This window comes from Anopheles moucheti, chromosome 2 (genome assembly GCF_943734755.1).
Source record: "Anopheles moucheti chromosome 2, idAnoMoucSN_F20_07, whole genome shotgun sequence".
In the NCBI taxonomy this organism is placed as follows: domain Eukaryota; kingdom Metazoa; phylum Arthropoda; class Insecta; order Diptera; family Culicidae; genus Anopheles; species Anopheles moucheti.
In genome coordinates this window covers 23,200,849-23,228,540 of record NC_069140.1, presented here as the reverse complement: position 1 = coordinate 23,228,540, position 27,692 = coordinate 23,200,849, and the positions used below count along the sequence as shown (strand labels likewise).

Here is a 27,692-nt window from a genome sequence, read left to right as displayed (position 1 = left end):
TTAACGCGATCACAAACAAAAAAATTGTGTGGATTTTTAGTGTGTGCCTGTGTGTTTGCTACCTCGAAATGTTTTGGTTTTGTGCTCCGTTTTTCGGCCCCTCTCCAACGGTGTGGTACGAATTTTCCTTAACCCCTTTTCTTAAACCGCGAGCATACGGAGTCTTCCTTGGTCGGGTTCTCGGATGACAGTGCGTGCAACCCTTTTTTTTTCTTTTGCTTTTGGTTCGTAAAGCAAACACACACACACGGATGTTTAACAGTATGAGAAACTAAAGACGGAAAGCATGTCGATCTTCAAAGCCCAAGAAACAAGAAGTCCACACGATATGGATGATGATGATGATGATGATGATGATGGCATCAGGATATCCAGAGAATTCGAAAGAGAGGAGAAACCGAATACGTTGTGAAAGCGAGACGGCAGCAAATGAAATCCCAAGCAGTGAGAACGAAACGAAAGAATCCCGAAAGTCGACTAGATCGGGTTTTTCTCGGGCATGCTGGCCGCTGTTGGCCGCATCATCAACAGAAGCACTAAGAAAAAAAGAAACGCTCTCCAACAAAAAGGACCACGTTCCGTGTGCAACGTGTGCGCTCGCCAGCTAAAGGAAAGTAAGGAAGAAAGACAGAAAAAACGACAATCCCGGTTCCACAGCGAAGACGGGCACGGAAGAAACTGAAACGGTCAGATGGTCCTGCCACCATCTACACATGCACAAAATCAACTGACGATGATGATGATGATGATAACGACGACCACCACAAACAAAAGCAAACACCGGTAGCCGGGTTTGAAGTTTTCCTTGCCACCCGGAGGCTCGCTGGACTTTTCCTTCGCGCTGTGCGCTCAGATATTCATTCGGCTTCGATCTGTACAGTTGACAGTCCAAGGAATATATATTTATATACACACAACTAGCGAAGTTCCTTTGCTGTGTTGATTGTTTCGGATTTCAAAACATTCTTTGAGGGCGGTGATTGATTGTTCGAGACAAGCAAATAGCTGGCTACCGCATATTAATGTAGAGATAGAATGCATTTTGTGCATTAAGAAGTGCTTGAGGAGAATTATTTAAGTGCACTTTTTGTTGATTTAAAACATTTACTTTACGAGAGCTTTCGGTGAACGTGCAATACGGCGAACGACTAGAAGTGAAGTGAAGATTACAAATAGAGTGTACCGCGTTGCTATGGGGACCAGTCGGTGTAATTTCCTGCTGGCAGAGTAGTGGATGCATCCGCGTTGTGACTGTTCGTTTATTTCTTGTGTTCTGCCATAGACAAACGTTTTGAAATAATTAGCGTGAACAATCAGGGCGCGAAAGATAGTCAAAGAAGTTGTTTTGGATGAGAAAAAGGATAGCGATTACAACGGATCCATATAGATTGATTAGATTAGGATAGTTTTGTTATTTTGCATCACATATTATTACTGGTACTTGTGTAAGTTAGTGGCGTAATATGCAATTTTAAAAATAAGTCGTAACTCGCAGGGCGATCTAGTAGGCTAAATTTGGTAGTTTTCCGCATCCGTAAGAGCTTTTGTTTCGGCTTTTAAGCTTTCGCGCGTTATTGCTTACACTGCACGAGTTGAACGAGTTGGCAAATAGTGTAGGATCCTGCAAGGGTTCTTAGACGAAAGGGTTTCGGTGAGTTGTAGGAGTTTTTTGTTTTATTTTCGTACTTTGGTTTGGTGCTCTGCACGCCGTAACGATTGTAATCCTGCACGCCGTATCGCCCAATTTGCAATGCTTTGAATGTGCGCTCCAACACCGTCCCATACGCGCTTCCGTGTCTGCCCCGTACGTTTGGGCCCTTGGCGTTAACGGTAATGGAACTCAAGCCCCGTCCCGGTTCACCAACAACGGTTACAGGCGGTGGTGTCATAGTGCAGAGTACGCTAGCCGCCGGTACACTGCCGGAACTCGTCGGAACGGAAAGCGCGGGCAACAGTAGTTTGATAGCCGGTGCCGGCAGTAGTAGTGTATCGCCCCTAGCTAGTACCGTAGTAGGTCCGGCCGGCACACTTACCGACCGTAATTCCAACTCGTGCACGGGCACGGTCACGAAAGGTACGCCCACGTCCTTATCGGCCGCCCACGGTGGCAAACGATCGCCGTCGATCGCGACACCTGTGAAGGGTTCGAGCGTGTCCGGTGGCAGTACGGCGACTGGGTCGACCTCCTGCATACCGAGCCCCATCTTAAGCCCACCGGGAAAACTCTTCGGGCGCAACAACAACGGAATCAGTAAGTAGACATTATTCGAGAAGAACTCTCACTGAGAGATGCTCAGTATTTGTACATTTAAATAATATCAATTATTGAAAAAGCTGTTTCTTCCATCGGTTATCTTCAATTGCGTGTACTTCGTCCTTCGCATTAGCAATTGGCTGCTTGGTGGCCCTAATCGTAAAATTTCGAAGTTATTGTCATCTATCCATTACTGGCGATGGAGCATCAGGGATGTGTTTTCCTTTCCTTTCTCTCCCATGCATGATACACTTTTCCCGCCTCTTACTTCGCGTTGTGTTCTCAAACCGTCTTCAGCGTTCCATTTCTTCGCCCGGTTGACGTTAAACGGATGCCAGCTTCTTAAGTGCATCTCGGGCCGGAGCCGAGAACACACACACACACACGAACGAGCGTGAGCGTTCAAGGAATGCAATTTCTTCAGGCACGTCTCCAACTCTGCCCTCCATTTGGGTCCGTTTTGACCCCCATCCCTTCCCCCCACCCAACTCAATGTACAATCCGCACGGCGAATATGGTGGCAAGCGCCGATGGTAGTAGTATTTTCTGCGATTCATTCGCCTGGAGATTTTCCTGTTTTAGTTTCGCTTTTTTGTTTTCCGTTGTTGTTTTAGCTTTTCCCTTCCCCGTTTGTACTGCAATGTGCAGTGTTCTAAATTGAACTTTCAGTAAGCGTGTTGTTTTTATTGTGTGTGAGTGTGTGTATGCCCCCTCCCCGCTCCATGCGAACAACAGACGGTCAGGAGCCACCCCAGAGGAAAAGCATTTCTTGTGCCCTTCAAAATCATGTCCAGGCAAGCTTTCTCGCCTTTTCGTATGCTTGCTAAGAACAAAAAAACAAACACGCTCTTTCGTTCCTGTGCTGGGGAAACCATTTCTTGTCAGGTCCTGCAATACCGTGTCCTTCTATCCGTCCAAATGGTCTCCGTTTTTTTTGGCCGTTTGTTGGCTGGCGTTTTTTTAAGCACCTTCATGGCTTTGCTGGGTCGCTTTCCTCATCGGTGAAGATCGTATTTTATGCTACGATATTTTATAGATTATACCAACTGCACAGCCCGGGAGCGGGATCCACACGTCCCCGAAGCGCTGCTGTGCAACAAGCAACGCACGGAGAGTTCTTGCTACGCTTGTTCCAAGCTCCAAGCTCCGTATCTTGCTCCGTTTTCTCCAACACCTTCGTCTATTTGTTCGTATCTGGGGGGGTTTTTTTCGTACCGTACCGTTGTTGTAGTTTTTGCAGTCCTTGCACTATTACCTCACGATCGGGATATATGCATGTACGGATGCTTTTCCGCACGTCTCGTTTCTCCCCATCTGCCTGTCGCCAGTTTTTGCATTGCAGTCTGCTTTCCTTTGTGCATTTTCCTTCTCCATTTGTTTTTTTTTTGCGCGTGTTCGTGCACGGTTGCACTTTTCCAAGGTTTTTCTTCATGCCATTCTCTAAGCTAGCGGTGTCATATCACATACCCCAAAAAAAACCGTCCTTTCGTGCAGTGGAGAATCACCTAGCGCTGGTAGTAGTAAAATGGCAAACGAAAAGCAAAAACTCAACCAGAGTTCGGTTGCCCTGAATTCTAACATGATTCAGAATACTTTCTCTTAACCGGGTCTTAACACCGGTGTAAGAAACGGAATGAATGAGACTTTTTTTCACATTACCTTTACCTTTCCGTTTTACATTAAAAAAAAAAACCCCAAAGGGAAGGCAGTTTCAAAACTCTTTGCATAAGGCTGCAGTAATTATCGAAAAGTGAACCCAAAAATGGGGAGCTGAAAGATGTAACGTACACTTTTACGGTGAAAACTCGGCTTCGCGATACGGCTACTCGGTGTTGTGATCTATTTGGTCGATCAGATTTCATCCACGATATTGGCTGACCCGGGGTATTGGGGTACCCGGGACCGGGCAAAAAAGGACAACCATTCAATCGATTGAATGAATCGGTCTGCAGAAGTGCGGATCCTCCACCCGCCAGCACTAATGTTGCTCCATCGGGTTTTGCTTTCCAACCTTTGGGTTTAGGGTTTTTTTTCCTATCATTTACCCCAGCCACAACTCTCATTCTCCACCCAGAATGTGCATGTTTTTTGTGTTCTTCCGATGGTTCTGAGTGCAATGGTCGGTACCGTACAGCGACGCAGGAATCCTTGTACTACTGGTGCACCCCGGATGGAACGGGTGGATTTGTTGGCCATTGCTTGTCCGGTGATGTTTTTTTTTTTCGTTCTGTTGGTCTCTTACTTTGCTGCTTGTGTTTTTCCTTATATGTTTATATTCTTTATGTTTTCTTTCTTTGCCTCTATCGGGAATGCATTCACTTGTACTATGGCAAGTGATTGGTATCTTGGCACTGGGAATAGGGAAACCCTGTGTGGTGAGGAGGGAGGGGTGGGGGTGGGGGGGGGGGGGTAGTTTGGAGCTTCTGTCTGCCCTTGTCCGAGTGGCATTCTGTGTGAGCCATTTTTTTGTTGTTTGTCTGACTGAACTTCTTTCTCCAGTGCTCACCCCACACGCCCTTCGCCAGCGTTGTCCGACCCATATTCTTTTTAAGCTCACTCCACTCTACGGTTGCACAATTTTCTTGCTGCGCTTAGAATGGAGCTGTATGTTGTTTTTTTTGCGCCCTCTGTCCCATTTATATATATACGAGTTTCGTCGTACTTTACCACCTTACGTGGTGTTTCTTTTTTAGTTGAACCATCGAATGCAATCTCCAGCATTTCTCTCAAATGCATCAGCTTGTAATGCGCTATATTGTTGCACTTTCTTCACTATGTTGCATCATTTACCAAGCAGTTAACAACCTTGTTTATTTTTCCTTTCATTTATTTTCATTAGTGTTTGTATTAAGTTGTCTTCTTTATGCCCTTTCAAATGTTAGAATGAGTTTTAGTAGTTAAACTATTGCTTTATAAACTTATAAAGGTTTATATTATGTTATTTATAAAAGAGGTTTAATTAAAGAATCTCATTAACCTATAAATTTAGATTGAATTATTAAAATCTACGATAAATTCATTTCTCTATAATTATAAAATATTAAAATCAAAACACAAAATAAAAACATGTAGCACAGTAATAGTTGAATCAAATTTTCAACCTTTCCGACACGAAAGTAAAACTTGCAAGCTACCAACAAAGCAGTTTATTGATTAAACAGCTATAATTAATCTACAGAATAATAAATTGGCTCCAAGCACATGAGCATCTTCGGACTGTGCATTTACTTTCCAATCTGTTTCCCGCTTCTGCAGCAAGGTTTTGCTTTTCAATGCGTATGTGCGGTGCCACTGTGCATTGGCCGTTAGTGACCATCAACGGTTCAGTAATGTTATTCGATATGTCTTTGAAAATAGAACCGAAAAAACAACCACCATAACGCTAAAAGGTTTGCAGTGATAGATGTTTTTTTGTTGCTATTCTGAGTTCAGAGACAGATTTAAAAAGTTGAGCTGAGCTGAGCTTTTTATCTTCGCTGGCTGATGAAATGATTGTTCTGCCAACAATGAAAATACTTATTCTTTATTCTCAGCAAATTACTGAACGTCTAAAATTAAACAAAAGTTTCATACTTTTATAACGACATGCTACAATCAAAGCTAAACTTCATGATTAACCGGAATCTCTCCATTTTGTATAGCGATCTTTACATTTATTCGACAAGTACATAATGCTAGCATACAGCATAAAATATGGTCAAAAGTCCCGTAACCCGCGGGTTGATTGGTTTCAGAGAAATAGAGCATCATCACGGGACAGCTGTCCCATTTGATGACCTACTCACATTTTATCCATTCCAGCTTGGAACATTTTACTTTATCTTGCCTAGGACATGCACTGTTAATCCTGTCCCTTCTCTCTCCTGGAGGAAAACCCGATGAGAACGGTTGTCCAGGTTTGATTTGATTAATAAATTTAGACCCTACCCTAAAGGGTGAGGATGTGAGTAATCAAACGTAGGTACAGACAAAAAAATCTAATTTTGTTAGACCATCAGAAAAAAAATAGCGGTCACAACGTCCAAGATGCTTTGTTATGCTCAGACCAGCAGATGTGTCCAAAGTGCTGCTTAACCGGATGCTGGAAGCAAAGCGCCGGGAAACGACATTCAATTTGAATACGGTCGGACAGCGAATGTAGAAGAGAAAAAAAAATACAGGATAAACCTATGTACAGTACACCCGATCCGCGGCCGCCGTCTGTAACGGTCACGCAACCGAACCGAAAATCCCTACGCGCAACTCCACTGGACCGGAGGGCTACAAAATCCTGACCTCAGCCCCGGGGGGAGAACAGCAGAGGGCCAGCAGAGGTGTAAGGCTGAAATAGCTCAAACTACCGGTCGAGCTGGTTAATGGGTTGAGATTTTTAGTGTCGTGCCTAATGTAACCAGGACGAAGGGTGACAGATCAGGCCTGATAGGTGCACACCAAGGTACAAATGGTTCTAAACGAAGGCACATCAGGATGTATGCAATCGAAATGAAACGACACGACAAAAAAAGATGCTACAGTCCATCCGAATTACCGTTAGCGTCCTGTATCAAATTAATGCTAGCCAGAAGTCACAGCCGAATGACGAGCGGGTCATAACCCTTTTCAGGTTGGGTCATCAATGTTCGTTGGCATTGTTTTCTAAGCGCATCCCTGCTTGCCTGAGGTCGAATGAGAGCACATGCATTGACCCTCGCGAAGTACTGCAGATGCTGTGGCGTGGAACTGACAATTTGGGACCTCTCTGATACAAATATGTGAGGTTTATCGTGATAGACGCCATTTTTAAACAACCAAAGGTATTATTCAACGTCCATATCTGCTGTGATCTTAAATATAATTAAAATTATTTACAAACAGTTCTAGTTTATCCTGTTGTTCTACCGTAATAATATTTTAGCGACATTGCTAGCTTAAGTGCTCTTGCTCAGATCAATGCTTCGAGTTCAAGTTACCGAATTGTGCTCAAGAAATGAAGATATCAGTCCAGAAATCACTAAAATTCAAAAATATACTAGATATCATCATTAATAAATAATAAGGGCTCCGGAATACATACTGGTACACTAACGATTATTGTCTAAATTGGAGATTGTTACAGAATAACTTCTCTAGGACAAATATGATGTCAGCCCAATAAAAGCAGGGAGGGATATATCAAGATGAAGATCAAGATAAAAACAAAATCTTTTTGATCATGATCAACGATCATGAAAACCTTAGATAGATGAAGTAAAACGAACGATGTTTGCTGTATTTTATTCTAGTGAGCCTCATCAAAGATGGCTTTTAAATAAATACCCCGACTAATAGGTTTTTGTTTCCGATCTACGCGACAACCACACTCTTGAAAGGAATCTTAAGGCCATCATAACGCTCGCTCTGCCGCCCAGCAAACGTACAAATCAAACATTTATTTTACACGCACGAAAACCGCACGAAAAAGCTCATATTTTTAATCTTCAATCAAAGCAAAGTTCTTCTTGTGTCGGTTAGTTTTCGGTGCCCTTTTCCTTTCCGTGTGGTTTGACTGTTTGCTTGCCGACATTCATTGTGTGGCGCGGTCTTAATCGCTGTTGTCGCACCCGCCATCCGTCAATGCGTCAACTGCTGGCAATCGGGGGTCTGGCCCTGCTGCTTTATTAGCTGCCAGCGCGGTTTCTCCTTTGTCGGGGTCCCTATTTTAGTTGCAGGTATGTTTCGTTGCTGTCAAAAAAAAACGAATGTTTTTGTTTTTTTTTGCGTGTCGATCATGTGCGTATGCCTACATCTTGCACCGTAGTGTCTGCCAACTGCCAACGATACGGAACTATTTTCACCTTGTTCGTGGTTTGTGAGTTTTGCCGCAATAGTTTTTCGGCGCGCGCGATTGTCTGTATTTGATTTGATTCATCTAATTGTCCCTAAAATCCCGACCTCGGACGATGAAAAACCGATCGAAAAGCCGCACACAATCGGTGCGCGTTCAGGTTGATCAGGTTGACAGCAGCCGTAGCCCACATGCCCGCAAAAAAAATAAAGATGAAATCAAATGGCAATAAATATTTCGATTGATCTGTTTTTGTGTGTTGGCACCAATGTGCTTGCATTACTGGTGCGGGTTTTCTACAACTTCAAAAACATAACCGCGACAGTGTTACAGCCCAAATGGTAACGGTGGGTTAAGGAAGTTGGAATGAAGGGATGAAGGGTTTTTTTTATATTGGTTTTAAACGTCTTCAAAGGCACATACTCGGTGGCGATTTTTGCTCCCCTAATTCCAGTAGAAGGTGGGGTAATTATAGAATCACTTCGATTTTTCGCCAAAATGAAAAAAAAATACAATTCGGATATTTCTTTCTTACCTCTTCGTCAATCAGTTAAATACATATAACATGATTTTTTTTTTGCGTTTACAAAAGAATGTTTTCATCTTTCATGCTTTAGCTCCAAACAATATCAGAAAGATGCGATGAATATCGCAAACCCAACAAACAAGTCCGATTATTTTATAATTGTAAAGAAATAAAAAAAACACCCTGCTAAAAACTGCCCACTTACCTAAGCCACGGCTGTACAGATGTCCTTTCCCGCTCGCGTTCGTACAATGCTTCGAATCACGAGACACAGTGGGTTATGGAACGCAAGCACAAGACGTGTTTTTATTTCATCCACAAAACTGGCCATTCCACCAGAACAAGACCCGGTGCTACCTCATCAAGCAAGGGTCTTAACCCTTTTTTTTCGCAGCAGATGAAGTTGGTATGCAAACAAAAAAAAAAACACAAACTCACCTTACTTGTATTTTGTAAAACAAATTTGCCTGCTTGCATAGTTGTGGCTGTAAGCATACGGCGCAAAGTCCAGCCAAGAGACGAATTTTCTTCAATCGAAAAGATTTGAAATGTGAAGGAATATGTACTGACGAACAAAAAAAAAGTACGAGAGCATAAAAACATAATCTAAACGAATGGTTCTTGGGTTGCTTCCCTTTTACCGACCGGTATTGTAAAGGGTTGTCCGTGATATGCGCACGGTTCTGACGGCTTCTTGTACCATCGCGAGCGTGTGGTTCTTTCAAATTCTGCCCCGCTGGTCTGGGGTCTGGTTCTAGGGGTTGTGTCTTTTGCCGTCTTACCCCTCCCCCAACAGTCCCACCGCACATCGATGACCTTCGATTGCAGTAACATTAATGGAATCAAAGGAAGTAGGCAGCAAAAAAAAACTTGTCCAGCTGGTCACAGATGAGGATCAAAGGTAAAGGTGTTCTTGGATGCAGTTAGAATCTTGATTATTTTTTTTTTGCGTTCTCGATTGTGTGTACATCTTAAGATATCGAGTCCAACGAGTTTATGGGGCATTTTTTATGCAACGAGTCGTTTAACAGCCCATGGGTTTGAATAAAAAACCTTAACAACGATCCTATATTATTTGAATGAGATCATAAGGAAGATCCTAACGGTCGTGTTGCGATGTCGATGGCAAACGTTTGAACTGTTTGTGCACCCACCATAACGAGCTCTAGAACACCTCGTCTGGGTCTTTGAGGGTCTCTACTTTGAACTATACTGAGCAGGACTAGGACGCTCGAACCATCCTTCGCAATTCTTGCTCATCAAGAAGTCACCGTTGATGATGTTCTTGCAGACCCATCGCTAGCTCGCTGAAGGTAAATTCACGACCTTTTCTACCTTCTGGAAGCATATTTATAGCCTAATTAAGAGCTACCAAAGACTCTGAAAAATGCTGGATCACCTGTAGTGGAATAGATCTGCGAGCATAAAGAGGGCTCAGACCCTGGACCCAGGGCTTAGACGAAGATCACTATTGATCTCAACTGCAAAACGAATTGGATGTGATAAAAACTCGTAAATCGTTACATTTGAAGGCGGGGACATGTTATCTTAATTAATAAGGACGGCATTCTATACCGCAATACTACAAGTACATAAAAACTATAGTTAATATAGTTAAGCATAATTAAATATAGATAAATTTTCATAGGAAGTATGTAAATTTCTTTTATAATCGTGTTCATTGCATTAATTCATATAAGTAGAGTGGCACAAATAAGTTGAATTTTCCGTCTTATTTTTTATCTACAATTAAAAAAAAACTTTTCCTTTAATAAAGCAAATATGTTCATCAAATTGATCCAGCGAAAACACCTTTAACGGCGAATATCCTGTAGAAGAAAAAAATTCAAACTTTGCTTTCTGCCGAAAACGCGCATGTACATCTTTAATAATCAGCTTGAAATAATTAGCTACCGCTGATAAGAGTATGTTCTTGTATCCCGAAAAACCTAGAACCGATCCGCGCACCACACATTTTCGCGCGGGCTCTCATTACGTATGCAGCTGACAATCCACGTGCGCGATGATGGGCGCGCGCGATCGCGCATTCTTCCGCGTCCCAAAAACGCACGCGATAATAGCGCGCGATGATGCAAGCCTTAACCTTAAACTTCATCACCAACCGTCCGTCTCGATTTCAATACCGCAGCTTCAACCGATCACATAACGGGTTACGGTACGGTGGGGCAAAATTACGCGAAACACTGTCACAATGCTTGCGCAACCATAATGCGGTGGCAGGAATTGGTGGGTAATAATCGGTACCAGACAATGCACCGTTATGCACTGCCGACCAGATGGTTCGGTTCGGTCACAAATGAAGGGTTCCGATCGGTGATCGTATGCATCCGGTCCACCCCAAAACCGGTGGTTGTGCCAGAACGAGCAGGTTCTGGCGATCGCGAGAGATCCCGAGATGGAAAGTGGACCGCAGGCCACGCGACCGGGTGCAGAGTGCGGCTGGAACCACTCCTCATCGGTTGCTGATAAAACGATCTTAATTGATTGTTGGGCTCACGCGCCAGAATAAAAAGGGACCGTTGGAAAACCGGGAAGGGATGGGTCCCGGGTCGCCCATCAAGGACCTACCTGAATTTTGGGATCGAGTAGTCTACCTGGTCGCGTTCCGGTCGTGTGTCCTTCCTGACCTAGTTGCTCATACCCGTCCTGAACCGGAACGGAACGGGCCGAGGCAGGGTCGCATCTTTTGCCGCATCCTTACGCTACCTGCTTGTGATGTCACTGGGTGCGTACTGATAATAACGATAATAAGGGTCCGTACATTAAATGCTTACACATCGATCGTACGCTGCACGGTTCGCGTAAAAAGGGGTCACCGTTACTTGCTGTACACAAATGCTACAAACCGTTTGCACATTGTTGCAAATGCAAACTGAGAAGATGGGTGCTGGCGTCGAATTGGGCAATCGATGGATGACTATATTTCGGCAAATATTTACCCGTGCGTTCCTCTGCGCATCACCGCGATCGGGCACGTGAGGTGCGAGAACATTAAAACATCTTTCATCGCCTCGTTTGCGGAACGGACCAGGTACGATCGGCTATACACAAGGTGCCACCGGCACGTGTTTGCGTGTGCCAAAGGGGACCGGGTTGGTGTGTACGGGACCGGGCTAGTGTATTATTGCCAAATATTTGCGATTCTCTGCCATTCCACACCGGTAGCGGCCCGGCCTGGGGAGTACCAGCTGGATTGCCGTCGCTGGACGCTAGGGTCAAGGGTGTAATTTTCGTGTAATGTTCTTTCGATTAATTGTGCAACGGTGGATGATGATTACTCGACCGTGCGTGTGCCCCGTTGTATCCGGCAGAACCTCAGCTGGAACGGTCAGCTGGAACGGTGGACAATCATGCCGCAGTTGACATACTTTTTTGTTAGCTGTGCTGAAATTATGCCATATGCAAATGTGGATCGGATGGTGAATAATTTGAACACGATGGGATGTTATGTGTGTTATGATGCGTGTAACATGACCCCCGTGGCTATGGGCGATCGCAACGAAGTGTTGTACGAAATAAAGTCGTAGAATTAGTTTAAAAATGGGATTATATTGCACAGTTTTTATGCAATAATGTATACCGTACACAAATATACTGGTTTTATCGACTTTTTATAAGAATTCGCTGCCACTTAGTGCCGAATTTCGCTTCATCTCTAGTAGTTGATCCTATAGTGCATAACTTAAATTAGATAGCAATAACAGGTAAAGTCTCTACGAAAGCGTCCAAGGAACTGCATTCGAAAATTTAATCAAACTGCACTTTGCACTTTGTATCTGCCAGATATTGCCAATACGGCAATTATAATATTTTCTCCGTTTTAGAGAACAACCTTTTTCCGGCTAAAGATGAAGGGTATCACATTATTCTTCCGGGAACAACTGCTTGTGCGAATAAATAAATTCGAATAAATGGGCTTCTTACATGATAAACGGTGATCACTACTTGATTGACAATCGATCTCCTAGGCCACGAAAAATTCAAAAAAACCAAATGCACGTTTTGAGTGATCAAAGACACCACTGTGAGAGTCAAACAAACAATTTTATCTTTGCCCTTTCCTCATCAGTTTTTTTGCTCATTTGAAGTCTTTAGCTTTTTTAATGCATTCTAATGAATAAAAAAATATTGTAATAATAAGAAACACTTTTACACAATTATGCAAAATATTCGCTGCACAATGAAAGGCGAAAGCAAATGCTAAATAATTCATTGTAATCGCTGCTCGAAAAGAAACATAATCTTAAGTGAGCTAATGCGTTGGAAGACATCCTGAGAACCAAAAATGCAAAGAATGGTTTAACATTTTTGACACTTCCTTCTGCCCCGTTTATCCTATTAAGACGTTCACCCATCCATCAAATACACCCGATCCCCGTACACGCACGCACACAGCGGTTCCCAAAGGAAATTGACTCCATTAAACAATTTTCCCTTTTTTCGCGTAATTAATGCGGTTGTTTGCTCAGCGTAATGGGCAGCAAGATCCTTCAAATGAAACGAATTTTCCACCACGGCAACGAGGGGGTGAAATAAGCGAGGTTAAATACTCCACCATGCGCCGCCCAGTGCTGGTAGTGGCCCATCCGGTCCCGGATCCGTTTCATTTTGTGAAATGGATTCTAATAATTCAAAAATGTTGTCACATGTTCTGTAGGACCTTTTTTAGGTTTTTTTTCTTTATACAATCTTAAGAAAATGCGATGCGATACGAGAATTTTCATTCAATCATGACTATATTGAATTTGGGATCGGTGGCTGCCACTTCCGATGTTGCCTGTTGGAGGACATCTCGCTTACCCAGAGCTGTCCCTTTTTCGGGATGTCACTTTTACTTTCTCCATTGCTTCGAAGTTCGAAGCGTATTGTTCTGTAGGCACGCACCCACCGTCACCCACCCTGGATACCAGGCCCAGTTTGTCCGACCAATCACAGTGATTTTCCATAATTTTTGCTCTAACCACCCGAAAGGGGGTGTTTTTTTTGTCCTCCCTTCCGGTTACTTTCGTTGAACCGGAAAACTCACCCCTGCACGCCGAGATGCACCCTCTCAGTTGTCCGATTTTGGGTTTCGGCGCGGTGAAAACATTGGCGGTCACCACCCCGTTCCAACCGCACACAGTGTGATCGGCTGGAAACGCATCTTCCCGTTTCCGAAGGCCGAAGCGAGATAGATGGTAAGGCCGGCACTGTAAAAGGGAAAAATAATTAAAATTGATAAAAATTTGTAATTAAGGGAGGACACTCCGCGCTGCGTTGCGTGTTTGCCGCAGCTTCGGATTCGGAAGTGTGTTTGGATGCGGATTTTTTTCTTCCATCCCTGTACACCACTTATCATTTTTAACCCTCTGCACTGTCTTGCGGAAAACTTTCTTTCCTTGGTTGGGCATTGTATTCCTTCAATCGGTAACACTAGCGGGAGAGTGTTGGAAGAGCGTTGGAAAATCTTGTTCCAACCCGCTTCTCGATTTATTTATTTTTTGTTTTGCTCTCTGCAAATGATTTCCTTCTTTACGGCAAGAATAGAATGGAATGGTTACCCATCAGCAGAATATGAGTTTTGGGCAAGCATAAATTTAGATTTTTTTTGTTGGAAGATTTCTACCATTTTGTAATGCGTTTATGAGGTAAAATCGTATGAGATGATAGCTGCGGACTTTTTTGTTCATATCTATTGAAACTACTAAGAAGATGACCACTTTCATAAAATTTCGTAATAGTACAACTCATAACATAATCATATCAATCATAACAATTGTTATTTAAGAAGACAATATATGATAAAACAGACACATGCAATGAAGTTTAACAAAGTAATTGGAAATATTTGTTTTGCACAGATTACTTGATATTTTTCGCCAGGTCAAAGTCAGCTTCAAGTCCTTGTGCTCCATAACTACAAGGTCATTGCTTTTAATACAATTTTTACAGCATGCATCTAACGTTCAATACGTACTGTATTTTAAAAAAATCGTTGAATAAGTTAAATAAAAGAGTTAAAGAAACTTGTGCACATTTTAAATATGTTCTTTTAAGTCTGTTGGTCACCTTTCAAACACTTAATACGGTAGCTGCTTTATTTTATTTTTTAAAAACATGTGGTCTTGCTGTAATATTACAAGCTGTACACAATTTTATATTGTTTTTTTTTTTCATTTTTTACACCTGTACAATTTCTTTTGGAAAATGGAACAATTTTGCTTGGTTGGTAACTGAAAAAAATCTTGAAAAAATATGAATTATCATATTTTTTATTGATTATGTAATAAGCATTTAAGCAACATAATTATACATCCTAATTATACTAATCAATATCTAATTCTTAAAATGAGAAAAATTAATTGAAAATCATTTATAATATTTTTCTCTCTACATAAATGGTTTTCCCACTGTTTTGTAATTAACAGTAATAATTTAAACCTTTTTTGATATCTCGTCAAGCTGCTATACCAGCAAGGTTTAACAATGTTGCCAAAAATGCAACATGCGTATAGTTTAGATTAGTTTAGTCCACACACCGCAAAGCTTGCGTGCATAGAACTAACTGTTTTAGGAACTTCAAAATCTTTCACTATAATTAACGCAATTACATGAGAACGGGATGTTCGGTAGCATCGGTTGCTTTCTTTTCCCAGGAATTTGGCGCAGAAATCACACCGAAAGACACCGACAGCAACAAAAAACTGGGAGCCATGAATTTTCGCATTTCGATAAACGTTTGGTATGACGAAACATATTGGTATGCCAACGTATTTGGGTGCTGTTGTGTGAGAAAATTCTACATTTGAAAACCGATTCAAAAACAAACAAAAAAACAATTTTCAGACGACTGTTTTTTTGTTTGTCTGTCATACTTAACGTGTACATATTTCAAAGGCTAGCAGCACAAATTGTGAATGATAAGCAACCACAAAAAACTGCTTATGTATTCCTGTTCGGGTGGCTTGATCCTGTTGGGTGCACCGATTTCTTCGCCTTTTGCATAGGAACGCTAGATGTTTTTTAATGGAGCATGTTCTAAACAATTCCCAGCATCTTTCGTGCCATCACGATAGCATTTAGCAGCCGCCAGCTGCTTGCGCCCGATGGTTAAGGAGAAAAAAATGCACCTTCCGCAGAACCCATTCCATACCTTCCGTATCAGCGTCTACTGTGTTAATACAAGCCCAAAACCAATCCAACGGGACTTCTTTCACCTCGTTCGATACCAGGGAAAGTAAAAGCGAAGCGAAGATTGCAGCAACGTTAGTGAAGCTACAGAAGAAAAAAAAACCTGTCCGTCTGGAGAATGTTCAAAATAAATCCAACAAAAAATGCACACCTATACCCGATAGAGGCAAACCAATTCGCTGTGTGCATAAATTATCTCCAGTGTCCTAATGATTAGCTCGTAACCTCGGAAGCAACCGGGCTCCCTGTAATTCACGGCCCAAAAACGGTGGCCCCTTGCCTGTTGTTACGCTTTTCTCACCGAACCCGATGCCGATTAATGTTTTCCGCTAGGGCCAAGGCAGCCGGGTTTTCTGGGCAGTATATGCAAAAGGACGAGTTGATGAGTGGTCCTGGCATCTTGAACCGGTGACTGAATAAGACAGACAGGACCAAAGCAACACACGGCAGGCCGAAAAAACAAAACAAAAAAAACAGGACACAACACCACCCAAAAGTATCTACCGCGAACGATTATTCAAATTTCTGTAACCATCCTTGCGACCCACCAGGCAAAGGCGCCTTTCGCTCTACCCTCACGGCCGCACAAGAAAAGGGGTGAGAAAATCCGTGTGCAATGAGTTGACCCCGGGGGTTTTGGGCATTCGGCAGCGTCTTCGGGCCGAGGGCAACGAGATTCGGGGAAAAGGGTTACGACGCTGATGATGATGATGATGATCGAAAGTGAGCTTTTTTTGAGCTAGTTTTACCGTCCATTATTCCATTCGGCTGCGAACACCTTGAACGCGGGTCGCACCGAAAGCGCACGGTAAACACCTTTAGTCTAAAACCGGGGAAAACCTTCTAATGCCGCTCATCGTATGCATGCATTATAAGGCGCATCCTTAACGCAATGTGCGTAAGCCTTTTTCTTCCGGGAGGTCGTGGAACACTTTTTTTTGTTTTACCCATTTTTTTAAGTATTTGTCTTTTATTATAGTTTTTTACTTCGGTAGTTTCATTTGTCTTTTGAGTTACAGCAATCATTTCACATGAGCGCGTACGGCTTGATCGCCAGGCGTATGGTAATGAGATGCTGTGGGAATGTGATTATAGTGTGTTCCGAAAGTTTTTTGTTTTGTTAACTAAATATCTGTTTTTTGTAGTTCACTGCTGAAGACGCTCTTTCTGCCGAGTGACAACAAAATTGGAATAAATTAAGGAAGTCCAATGAAATTGGTGGGAAATAATGCTTGATATTTTTTTTGGAGATATTTTATGAGATTGATCCTAATGCTGTGCATATGTTTGATGATTTATTCTTGAGTTACAAGAACTGCTACATTTGAATCACACGATATTTAATTGTAACGTATTTCCTATCTCTCGGCTTGAATATATAAATACGTTATAAAATGTAAATATTTTTCATGTTGCGCTCTAATGCTTAAAATGGTATCAGCCAATCTAGTAATAATTTATAAATTTCCAATTTGCCCAAGGTAATATCTACTGTATCTACTGTGGTTGGATAAAATTTCTTTATATTTATACAAGGATAAAAATATCTTAGAGAATCTACAGCAGCTCCCCGCTTTACGCTAATATTCGGGACCGAACGCTTTGGCATATATCGAACTTTTGCGTGTAGCGAATTTCCTTAGTCATATCGTTTATACTTCATATTGAAGAGCTGAAATTGAAATTAAAAGATCAAGGGATCAGAGAAAATTTCGCTATTAAATTACGCTGAACTAAGAGGAATTAGCATATTTTCCTCCTATCCAAATAACCAATAAAATTTTCACAATTTATGTATTTTTATTGCATTGCAAAATTTCGAAAAAAAAAACTCCGATTCAATGTACATCTACGCAACAATGTGTAGCTACGTCGTGACTTATCAATAATACAACGTTACTACAATCGTGTAATAAAGACTCGGGAAAATATCCTTTCCCTAGCTAACCTCACTCGACGCTTGAACCACCTTGAACATTGCGAAAGGGTGTACGATCAAGAAACAAATGATGAGTTCCTTGAGCAAAAAAGAAACTATCATCATGCAAATAACTTTTTTACGCATCTTTCAAAACGCATCCACCGAAAACCGATCATACCGTGCGAATGAAATCGAAAGCAAACTTCCACCACGGTGATCATAGTCGATACCGTAAAAAAAGCTAGCCAGAACGGCAGAGTTACTAAAGCCCGGCCGTTCTCACGGTGCCTACCTTAAACAATCGTGCGCTCGGACTGTCCTCCCAGGATAAACACTCAAATTTCTATCATTACTCAAAGGTACGGTAAGACAGGGATGTGTACACACACACAAAAAATATATGCTTTAGATCATCAACCAAAGAACAGAAAAAAAACGATCCATTCCCAATTCAAATGCCTCAATTGACCAAAAAAACACAAAATACACACACGCACCACACAGGACCAGTCATGCAATCAAACAAAAGCGTCATCCTCGGTGCAGGCAAACGAGAGCGAAAGTGAAAAATTCCCAAACAACACACGTTCACCGTGCCAGCGGAACCAGAAAATGCCTTGAGAAACGTCCAATGACAACTACAGAAGACGTAAAAAAAAAATAGGGACAAACCAAACACCGTGCTATTCTTGCCACTGGCCGGATCAGGTCTCGATATGCAAATAAGGTCTACCCTTAAGACACGGAAGACCCCATGCGCCGGGAGTTCATCCTTACCGGGTCAGGATCAGGATGCGATGGAAAGGTTCTAAGACGGTATGGTAACACCGTGTGCAGGTTTTTTTTTGTGGCACAGGACGGAAAACGAGTTCCTGCGGTACAAAAGGATCGGTAAAAGACTAACACAAAAAAAACCTGCTACTTCTACCTGCCGTCTTAGACCAAAAAATCCTTCCTGTAAAAACCATCCGCGAATTCATCGGCGGTGGGATTTTGGTGGAAAGAAAATCGAGGATCCTTTCGCTATTGTTTGAGTGTCTTTTTGAATCGAAAAAGGGCCCTTTTGGCGCATTTCAAAGGTCCGCTAATAGGCATAGAATTGGAAATTAATTTGCACTGATTTGTCAGCACCTATGCGTGGGGTTAATCGTGCCATGGCGACACTCGGTTCATCCCTAGCGGGCATGCGTTGTTGCGCGGTGAGAAATGGAATATAATGGTTGCGCAAAACAAATAGCCAACGAAGAACAAAAAAAATACCCAACTGAACTTCATTGTATTTGCTCCTAGACTCTTGACAGCTCTACCAAACCGGTGCCCTTTTTGGTGCCGCTACAAAAGGGTGAGTTAATTGTTGGTTAACCGATTAGCTCATCGGTTTTGAAGTGGTTGTGCAAAAAAAACACATATACACAAAACACCTTCATTCTCATCACGCTTTTGGCCCACCGTTCACGACAAATCCGAAGCGAACAAATTGATGAAGAGGATTGAGCTTTTTTTCTATTCTAGAACTCCGCACTCGTTTTAACGCGATCATGATTACACTTCGAGGCAGCCAACCCACTCGGGAGATTTGCTGCACAGAAGTCATCATAATTTTTCCCCATACAAATTTACCTTCCGCTTAACACATTACGCGCACCGTGAAGTGTGTGTGTGTGTGTCGTTGATCACACACAACCGATCACACAAAAGTGTAGGCAATTTTTTACACCCGCAGTATGCAAATTCCAAACAAAGCCCGAACCGAACTGGAGGAGGGCCTTACCGTTTGTGCGTATGAAGTGTTTTGTTGACGAAGCGAAAACGCCAACCAAAAAAAAACAGTCTCCAAAATTGACTTCTTCACTAAAACCAACTTTCCGACAAACTACATGCAACAATTAAATCATTTCGTTAAGCTATAAGTGCGTTTTTTTCTTTCGGCAGTTTGGGTTTGTATCAAATTCCCTTTCCCAATAGTTCTCGTGGTCGTGGCCGGGAGTTCAAGGGGGTTAGACGGAAGATCCACTATCAGGGGTGCAATATAGTTTTTTTCTGCTATCTCTCAACCACCTTCAGCCCACCGAAATTGTTACCCCTTTCGTTTTGTTCTGGCAAACCGTAACGGGGCGAGATCGCTTCCCATGGGGTGAGAATGGATGTAACGACCGCATCGTTTGTCGGTCGTAAAACCGGTGCCGTGTGTGAGGGTAGCATATCACGCTGCCAATTTACACTACGCAGCGTGATGAAAGGATTACAGCTAACCAGGAGGAAAAGCAGCAAACGCTATGGAGCATGGTAATTTAATTTAGTGGCAAAGATTGTATTAAAGTGGAATTAGGCTCTTGATAAAACTTGATGAATTCTGTTCAATTCACTTCTTAAATTTCATTCTATTTTGAGTTAATTATACAGCGAAAGAATTATTCTGGGATATTTTACTGCAACACTCTACAAACTTTGCAATCAAGAATTGTCTGCAATACTCTATTCTATTGATAGAATAGATCAAAATTGTGCTAAGACGAATAATGCTAAGATCCTGGCCGTTCTCAATGAAGAAATAAAATAATACAATGATTTTATAAGAGATATAAAATTCTGATTCTATTCTTTGCAGATTCTATAAAACTTAGTGCAGATGTTAAAAATGCATTAACCAAAAAACTTGTTACAGTAGTTACAGATTTGACAAACAATGGACCAGTAAATGGCACTAAAACGCAAATGTTAGAAATAAATGATGATACTTAACGACGTCACTAGATCAATACAAGCTTTAAAATAGCTTCGTTATCTCAAAATCAGTGATTTATCAGTTCTTGTACATTGATACAAGAATACTAGTACCAGTCCAAGGAATGAGATTCGATACATGTTCTTTGGTGTATTAGATCGAGTATCGAAAGAACGAGATCATTGGTTGATCTCGTCCTTTTTATTTATTTATTTATATTTCCATGATGACGGCTTTCGCCGTATTATATAGTCCTTTATGTATTAAATAAAAAAACGTACTTTATATATTAAATTAAACAAATCATCATTATAGGCAAAAGATTAGTTAAACCTTGGTTCAACCCAAATTTGATTTACCTTCGTTCGTCTGAACTACTGTAATAAGTTAGAATATTTAATTTTCTCATATATTTGCTGTTACGAACTACTGTTTGATACATTACTGTAGCAAAAGATTAAACTACTTGCAAAAAATATAACATCAATTTAACCTATCATGACCCATGGAACAAATGTTACACACATTCCACTACTCTGCAGGACTGGAATGAAAAATCATCAACAAAACTAAAAAACGAAACCAATTCCATACCCAAATTTGGGAGTCATCACGAGTAGCAATTAAACATTAATTACTTGTTTGTCCTAAAACTTGCTTACCCAAACGACCGCAATTGTCGGTGTTGTCCTGTTCCCTTTACCCAAAGCACAGCAGTTTACAAGAAATAAAACAAATCCCCAGAACATTCCTCTTCGCATCAATTTACATCAGTTTCACTCTCGTACGAACTGTTGGCGTGCAAATATTTGGCAAGGCTCGCATGACGCGCGTGCATGGTCGAGCCCAAAATTGACGCATATTTTACACTCCTTCGCACGCATCACATCGCAACTCGATCGTTTTGGACCACATTCCTACGGCATGTTCCTTTTGCCTGCAACGTGTGTGGATGATTGACAAGATTTTTCAGTGCTTTTAGTGTGCCATGCGGAAGAACCAGTCGAGTGCTTCAAGTTCTCGGCTTTCTATTGAAGCCTGCGATTCTCTGCTCCTGTCCCGGGAGGGTGTGGTTTGCGACCCACAGAGGATGTGTCTTTTTTTTCTCTTACGGGTTAAACAACATCCCGGACCCGGTTCCTGCGATCCTTTTTCGGTTAGCTCGGGCGCTGATTGGGCTGTTCATGGGTCGGGACGGTTAGTCGTCGGGGTTAAGGCTGTGGGTTGTCCCACGGTAAGTTTGCGCATCGTGCTCGCTCACTCTTCCCATTGCCCTTAAGAACTTACTTCCGATTCTTTTATTTTGTGCGACGTGTGACGGTTTGCATTTCCAAAATCCCTCCATTTTCTGCTTTGGATGGGAGTAGTTTTTTTTCTTGTCTTGGCGATGGTTTTCTTAGCGCATTCTAAACAGGCGAGGGAAAACGACCGTCATTTTCTCGTTTATCAGCTACCCTTGTAAATGCTTGCTTGAAGGGGTTGAAATCTTAGGAAAGAATGATCTGCAAAGGCTATTTTTTGTTTCTTCCGTAAGCATTTGCATACAACGAAATGCTTGGAGATTCCCAGATGACCTAAGTTATAACACAAAGCCTTCATGTGCGAGACAACATCATAAAAACTTGTCATCATAGCGCTTCTTCGCAGTGGAAAAAAATGTCCTTGGAATCTTAGGAAATCTATTCGTTTCTTTTTTTTTGGCGCATAATCTGGCAGGAAAAAGTGGTAACGGCTTTTCCCATCCTGTTCGCTTCCAATGCTTAGCATGTCGCTAATTCATTGATATAACCGTTAACCCCGAATCGAAGCCCATTTACCAACGACCGTTAAGATTTTTTTTCTCCAAACGACAGCCCTGAGACTGTGAATGATTCCCAATGAAGAAGAAACTAAAAGTGGAGCGATTTGAAGGAAAAGGACATATTTTCGTCTCAAAACACTACGAGTAGAAGCAGTAATGTTTTAGGCGCACACGTTCGGGTCGAAAAAGAGCAAAAGATTTCAATGAGTGTGAGGGAAAAAACTTAACTTGCATAACTGTGGATGATAAAAGCATAAATTATGAAGTACGAAGATGAGTTCCAGACAAGGAAATATTCTTTTTTTTTGCGCAGGTTTGCCATCGAATGTCCTTGCAATACGCTCATAAAGCCAGTTGGTGGGTTCCAGTTTTAACGGTTTTTGGCGGGAAATTGTTGGGAGTTCGTTGTCTACGTCCAACAGAAAGTGAATTATGTTGCATGTATTTCTATTTTGCAGTGGTTGTCACATCAACCCCATCCAACGAAGCCGAACTACAGCTGTACCGGGTGCTGCAGAGAGCAAGTTTGCTGAATTATTATGACACGCTGTTGGAGATGGGTAAGCAGAATACGAACGAGAGTTTCCGAACATCGAGCAAACAGACATCCGCATAATGTTTCCTTTTTACTGTTTGCTTGTTCCACTGCAGGAGGTGATGATGTGCAGCAGTTGTGTGATGCGGGCGAGGAAGAGTTCCTGGAGATAATGGCGCTGGTTGGGATGGCTTCGAAGCCGCTGCACGTTCGCCGTCTCCAGAAGGCACTGCACGAATGGATGACGAATCCGTCCGCCTTCCAGAGTCCGCTCACGAACGTGGACATCCCGTCGCGGATCCCGTACAGTCCCGAGCCGGGCTCGATAGCGCGCAGCGTTACGACCGCTGCCACTGGACCGTACGGTGGTCCATCGACCGTGGCCGGCAGCTTCTCGAACCTAACAGCCAATGCCCCATCCAGTACAAACCTTCCACTAACGCCACCCACCCCCATTCCGGCTGCTCCCGCTTCTTCTTCCTCAGCGGTCGCAGCTGCAGCAGCCGCTTCGGCCGCGTCCTCCACGCTCGCCCATCTAGGCACGGGTGTGGGTTCACTAGGTCACCATCATCTACTGCATCACCACCATCACCATCATCCGCTGAGCAGTAGCAATCTGAGCAGCACGATCAGCAACCAGATCGGTTCGACCACGAGCGGATCGGTCCAGCTGACGCCTTCACTCACCGAAGATCAGGTGGCGAAGATAGTGCAGGCAGCGGAACGACTGTCCCGCACACTGCCCCGGCTGGAACCACGCCAGCAGAGCATAAAGAAACGATCGGCACGCGACCTGGAAGCTGTGATCGCGATGAGCGAAAGTGATCCCCGACGGATGGAGGAGATACGCAAGTATTCGGCCATCTACGGGCGGTTTGACTGCAAGCGTCGGCCCGAGAAGCCCCTGACGCTGCACGAAGTGTGCGTCAATGAGGCAGCGGCCCAGATCTGCAAATACATCCCGGCACTGCTGACCAGGCGCGATGAGCTGTTCCCGCTTGCCCGGCAGGTCGTTCGTGATTGTGGCTTCGGCCATTCCGCCAGTATACGATTGACAGGGTTGAGGTAAAGTAGAATAAGGGTGCCAACCACCCTGTTATTCTGCGTACGATCACTAAACATTCACTCTTCATCTCTCTCCCACTCTCTCTCTCTCTCTCTCTCTCTTTTTCTAGTCAAACTCAGCAGAATCGTGGAGATGAGCTAGACACGGTGCAGCAACTGAAGCGAGCGCGTCTCTCAAGCGACACCAGCTCCGATATGGGCAAGGTAGGCCTAGAACACCTGTAGCATAAATGCAAATGATGATTGTTTCCACTTCCGCTCTTGCTACATCACAATTATTTGCGTCCCAAACGCTTTATCGCACATCTAACGCTGTAGGTTAATGGTACAACTGGTGCAGCATAATGCTTTTGCTTTGTCCATTGATACGCCTTTCAACTATACAAACACCTAAACGTTGTTTGCCCGCTTTGCCCATGTGTGTGTTCGTGTGTAATTTGGTTTTGTAATTATAATCTTTTCCAAAAATGGAGTTCCCCGCAATGCTTACTAATTTTACGCTTATATGCCGATTTGATTTCTTCACTTTTGCTTTTCTTTTTTTTTGTACTAAATTATTATTTTATTTGCAGCCTACTCCAACTACGCAGTATACGTGCTTATGAGCTTGCTCGTGCAATTGTAGTCGATCGGTTGATCTGCAGGCTCGCGCCTGAGCTGCGGAAGACTGTTCTGCACTGCCTACTGTCTGCTTTGACATCTCGCTTGGGCCATGCTTCCGGGTTGCTTTGCTTACCGCTTGCTTTCCAATGCTTCCGACTAGCTTTATTGCTTTTTGTTTTCTATTGAGCATTTAAGTATCCTTTTTATATTTACTTATTTATTATTGGTTTAAGTTTAAGTTTGATCTATATTTTTATTAGCTCACTGGTAGGTTAACAAATGTTATAACCCAATTGCCTGGCAGTGGAGAGTAAACAACCGATCTTTTATAATAATATAAAGATTCTTTTTTACTTTTCACTCCACAAACATACAACAGATGACATTTTTGCTTTAAGATGGTCTCTTTGCAAAACATATTTAGAAGCAAAACTGACATCGTACGTTGTATTTTAATTCAATTTAATTGTGTAGCTACTTATGGTTAAAATTATTTGCTTTCAATGTAAGAAGAGTGCTTTGTAGAGAATATTCCGTGTGCCTTTTAGCTTTTGCTAGTCAACGCTTTGACCTACCTTTATTTTGCCTGTACTGCTGTATTTGTTTATTTTTTGCTAAAAGACTGTAATTAGTTTTGGCATCTTTTTTTATGTGTCTAATTTATCGCTCAGCTTTTTCTATTTTCTGCTGTTAGTATTCTATTTTTTGCTAACGTATTTATTCAGATTCTTTTTTATCTTTCGTTTGTATGTAATTGCATGCATGATCGTTTCGCTACGCTACGCATTTGACTGTTGTACGTGCAAATGTCTTTTCGTCTTTTTATGTTAATAATTTAAATTATTCAAAAGGTTTTTTTCAATTCTGGTCATTTATTTCTTGTCTGTTTGCGACTCATGCATATGTTCACAAAAAATACTAAAAAAATAACAAGATTCTGCCAGATTCATCTCAGACCGCATCCACATGCCTACTATTTGAAATACAGTCAACCCTATTATAACGAGTTTAACACGGCGCTGAACGTATTAATATGTTCCACACTGTAATAATGCTTATTCGAAAACAAAGACAACCTGATATAAAGACAAGCTTGTGAAAACATCCCATCCTTATGCAATCTTGATAATTTTGAGTAGTTGTTTTTTGCCCTTGTGCTAATATTTACCTTAAATGAGAAACAGTTTGTAGCAGGCATACATACAAACCATTCTTCTTTAGAGCCACTGCATCGTTAGGAAAATATTTACATTCCATGGTGTCATCATCTTCAGAATGTCTTCGATTGATTGAAGATTTGTTTTATCTTCTGCTTGAGAAATATCAATAACTCTATAAGTTTTAAAATTCCATGTCCACTTTTAGAAGCACTTTAATGTTTTGTTTTCAATTCCAAATCCAATTAACCAATGGCCAACAATTTAAATTTGCTCATAAGGCGAAAAATTCGTTAAGCGATTCCGCACCCGTTATGTAAGCATTGCATTTGATTGCATTTGAGTGTGTTAATGGGAGGGGTTGTGTCTAATTTAACATTAAACACTAGAATCATTTCTAAACCATCATCATATTTGCACGTACAATTTGGATGGCACTCTGTTCAATAAAGTACGATCTTTGCTGCAAAAGTGCATTGTGTTCGACCATTTCAGGGTGCTAGATCTGCTTCAATGCTTTACGCTTCTGCCATTTGGTTTAATTTTGTATGCTTCTTTCATCAACTACCTTTTTTTTTGTTCAGTAGTTTGCCATTTTTAGGAATTTTTGACCCTGCCGTATTATGCTTAATCCAACACACTTTACTTCCTACTGTTAACTTTAGTTGGTCGTACACTAACTGCGCTTATCTTATCTTATCAAAACTTACCCAATAATGATGATGAAGTGAATATCGGGTGATACTAATTCCCCACTGCTTTCGAACACTTTCCCAGGAAAACTCCGATGACAATCGTGACATTTCGAGCGGCTCCATTTACCAGCAGATCAGTGACAAACCCTTCGATTTAACTGATTCAAGTAAATTTTCGTGAGTATTTCTTCTGTAGCAGAAAGAGAAAACAACCCGTGCACACCACAAACTATGGGTTGTTCCATCTTCTAAATCTCAACGCTAAATGTGTAGATTAGTCCATATGTATTGTGCGGAAGTTGTTGTAACCCTACTGATGTGAGCTTTCTTTTTTGCTTCTCCCAGGTACACTAGATCCGAATTTGATGACACAGATTCTCGATTTAGTTTTAGCAATTCAAGTTCGTCACCAGTTCAAGTAAGTGAAGCACATGCAAATGTGTTCCAAAGTATTGGCAGCACGGTTTCATTGTATCTTTTCTCTTCGCACAGGCTGGAAATGGAGCCGACCGAGATTTGAGCGATCCCGACTTTGGCGAGTTGCGTGCGCACACACCCCGTGCGCTGGATCCAATCGGTGGTTCGTTGGGCGTACAAGTCATCTCGTCCTCCGGTGGTCACATCATCGCCGTTGCCAACCCGGCCCTAGCACTCAGTCCAGCGCTCAGCGAAGCGATCTCCATCAAGCGGGAAACCATCTCGCCGGATCTCTGAACTCCGATCTCATCACACGTTGCACACCAACACTAGACTACCGTTTACGCACTGTATCATAATGCCGCAGGAATAGGTTCTGGTTTTTTGTTAGTTTGTTTATTTTTTTTTTAACTTTGGTGAAGGATTTGGCAAAATTTTCGTAGGTCAAGGCATCGCAAGGGATAGTTTGTACTAGTCGCTTAACTTTTTAAAAGTTTGTTTGATCAATTTCCTACCCGTCATACCCGGCGAACGAATTGATGAAACAAAAGCATCGGAAAAAACATACTCAAGAAACTGTAGTGCAACATTCCGTTTAAGACTGTTATCGGGCTAGAATCTACAGCAGCATCATAGTGGAACAGCATAGAAAAGGCAATCATAACACTTTTTTTGGCAATGTTTTAAATCAAGAAAAAATCATAAGTTTTGTTAGTTTTTTTTTTTTTTGTTGAATCATTTTCAATTAACATGAACATTTGTTAAATTTGTTGTCTTGTTAAGAAATTAAACCCTTTTTTCCAGTGCAAATTCCAATTCCGCCCAAAAGACTGTCTAATAAAGCAAAACTATAGAACTGCTTATTTATAATGTAGATATTTGTATTTTTTCAGTTACTCTCTTCTATTTTTCTTTTGTTAAGTTCAGAAAGTTACAATTAGTTTATTAAAGTACAGAAATGAAGAAAACGAAAGAACGCGATAGAATAAATTACTGAAA

The 27,692-nt window shown here is 42.0% G+C and overlaps 1 protein-coding gene across 1 annotated transcript; it reads left to right on the top strand.

Moving 5' to 3' along the window:
* The first annotated feature begins 1,833 nt into the window (after positions 1–1,833).
* Positions 1,834–26,990, top strand: LOC128298407 (NGFI-A-binding protein homolog). The gene is made up of 7 exons (XM_053034158.1): positions 1,834–2,251; positions 22,680–22,781; positions 22,873–23,821; positions 23,932–24,025; positions 26,359–26,453; positions 26,622–26,694; positions 26,769–26,990. Exons 1-7 carry the CDS (start codon positions 1,834–1,836, stop codon positions 26,988–26,990), a joined length of 1,953 nt encoding a protein of 650 aa, XP_052890118.1.
* The last annotated feature ends 702 nt before the right edge of the window (positions 26,991–27,692 follow it).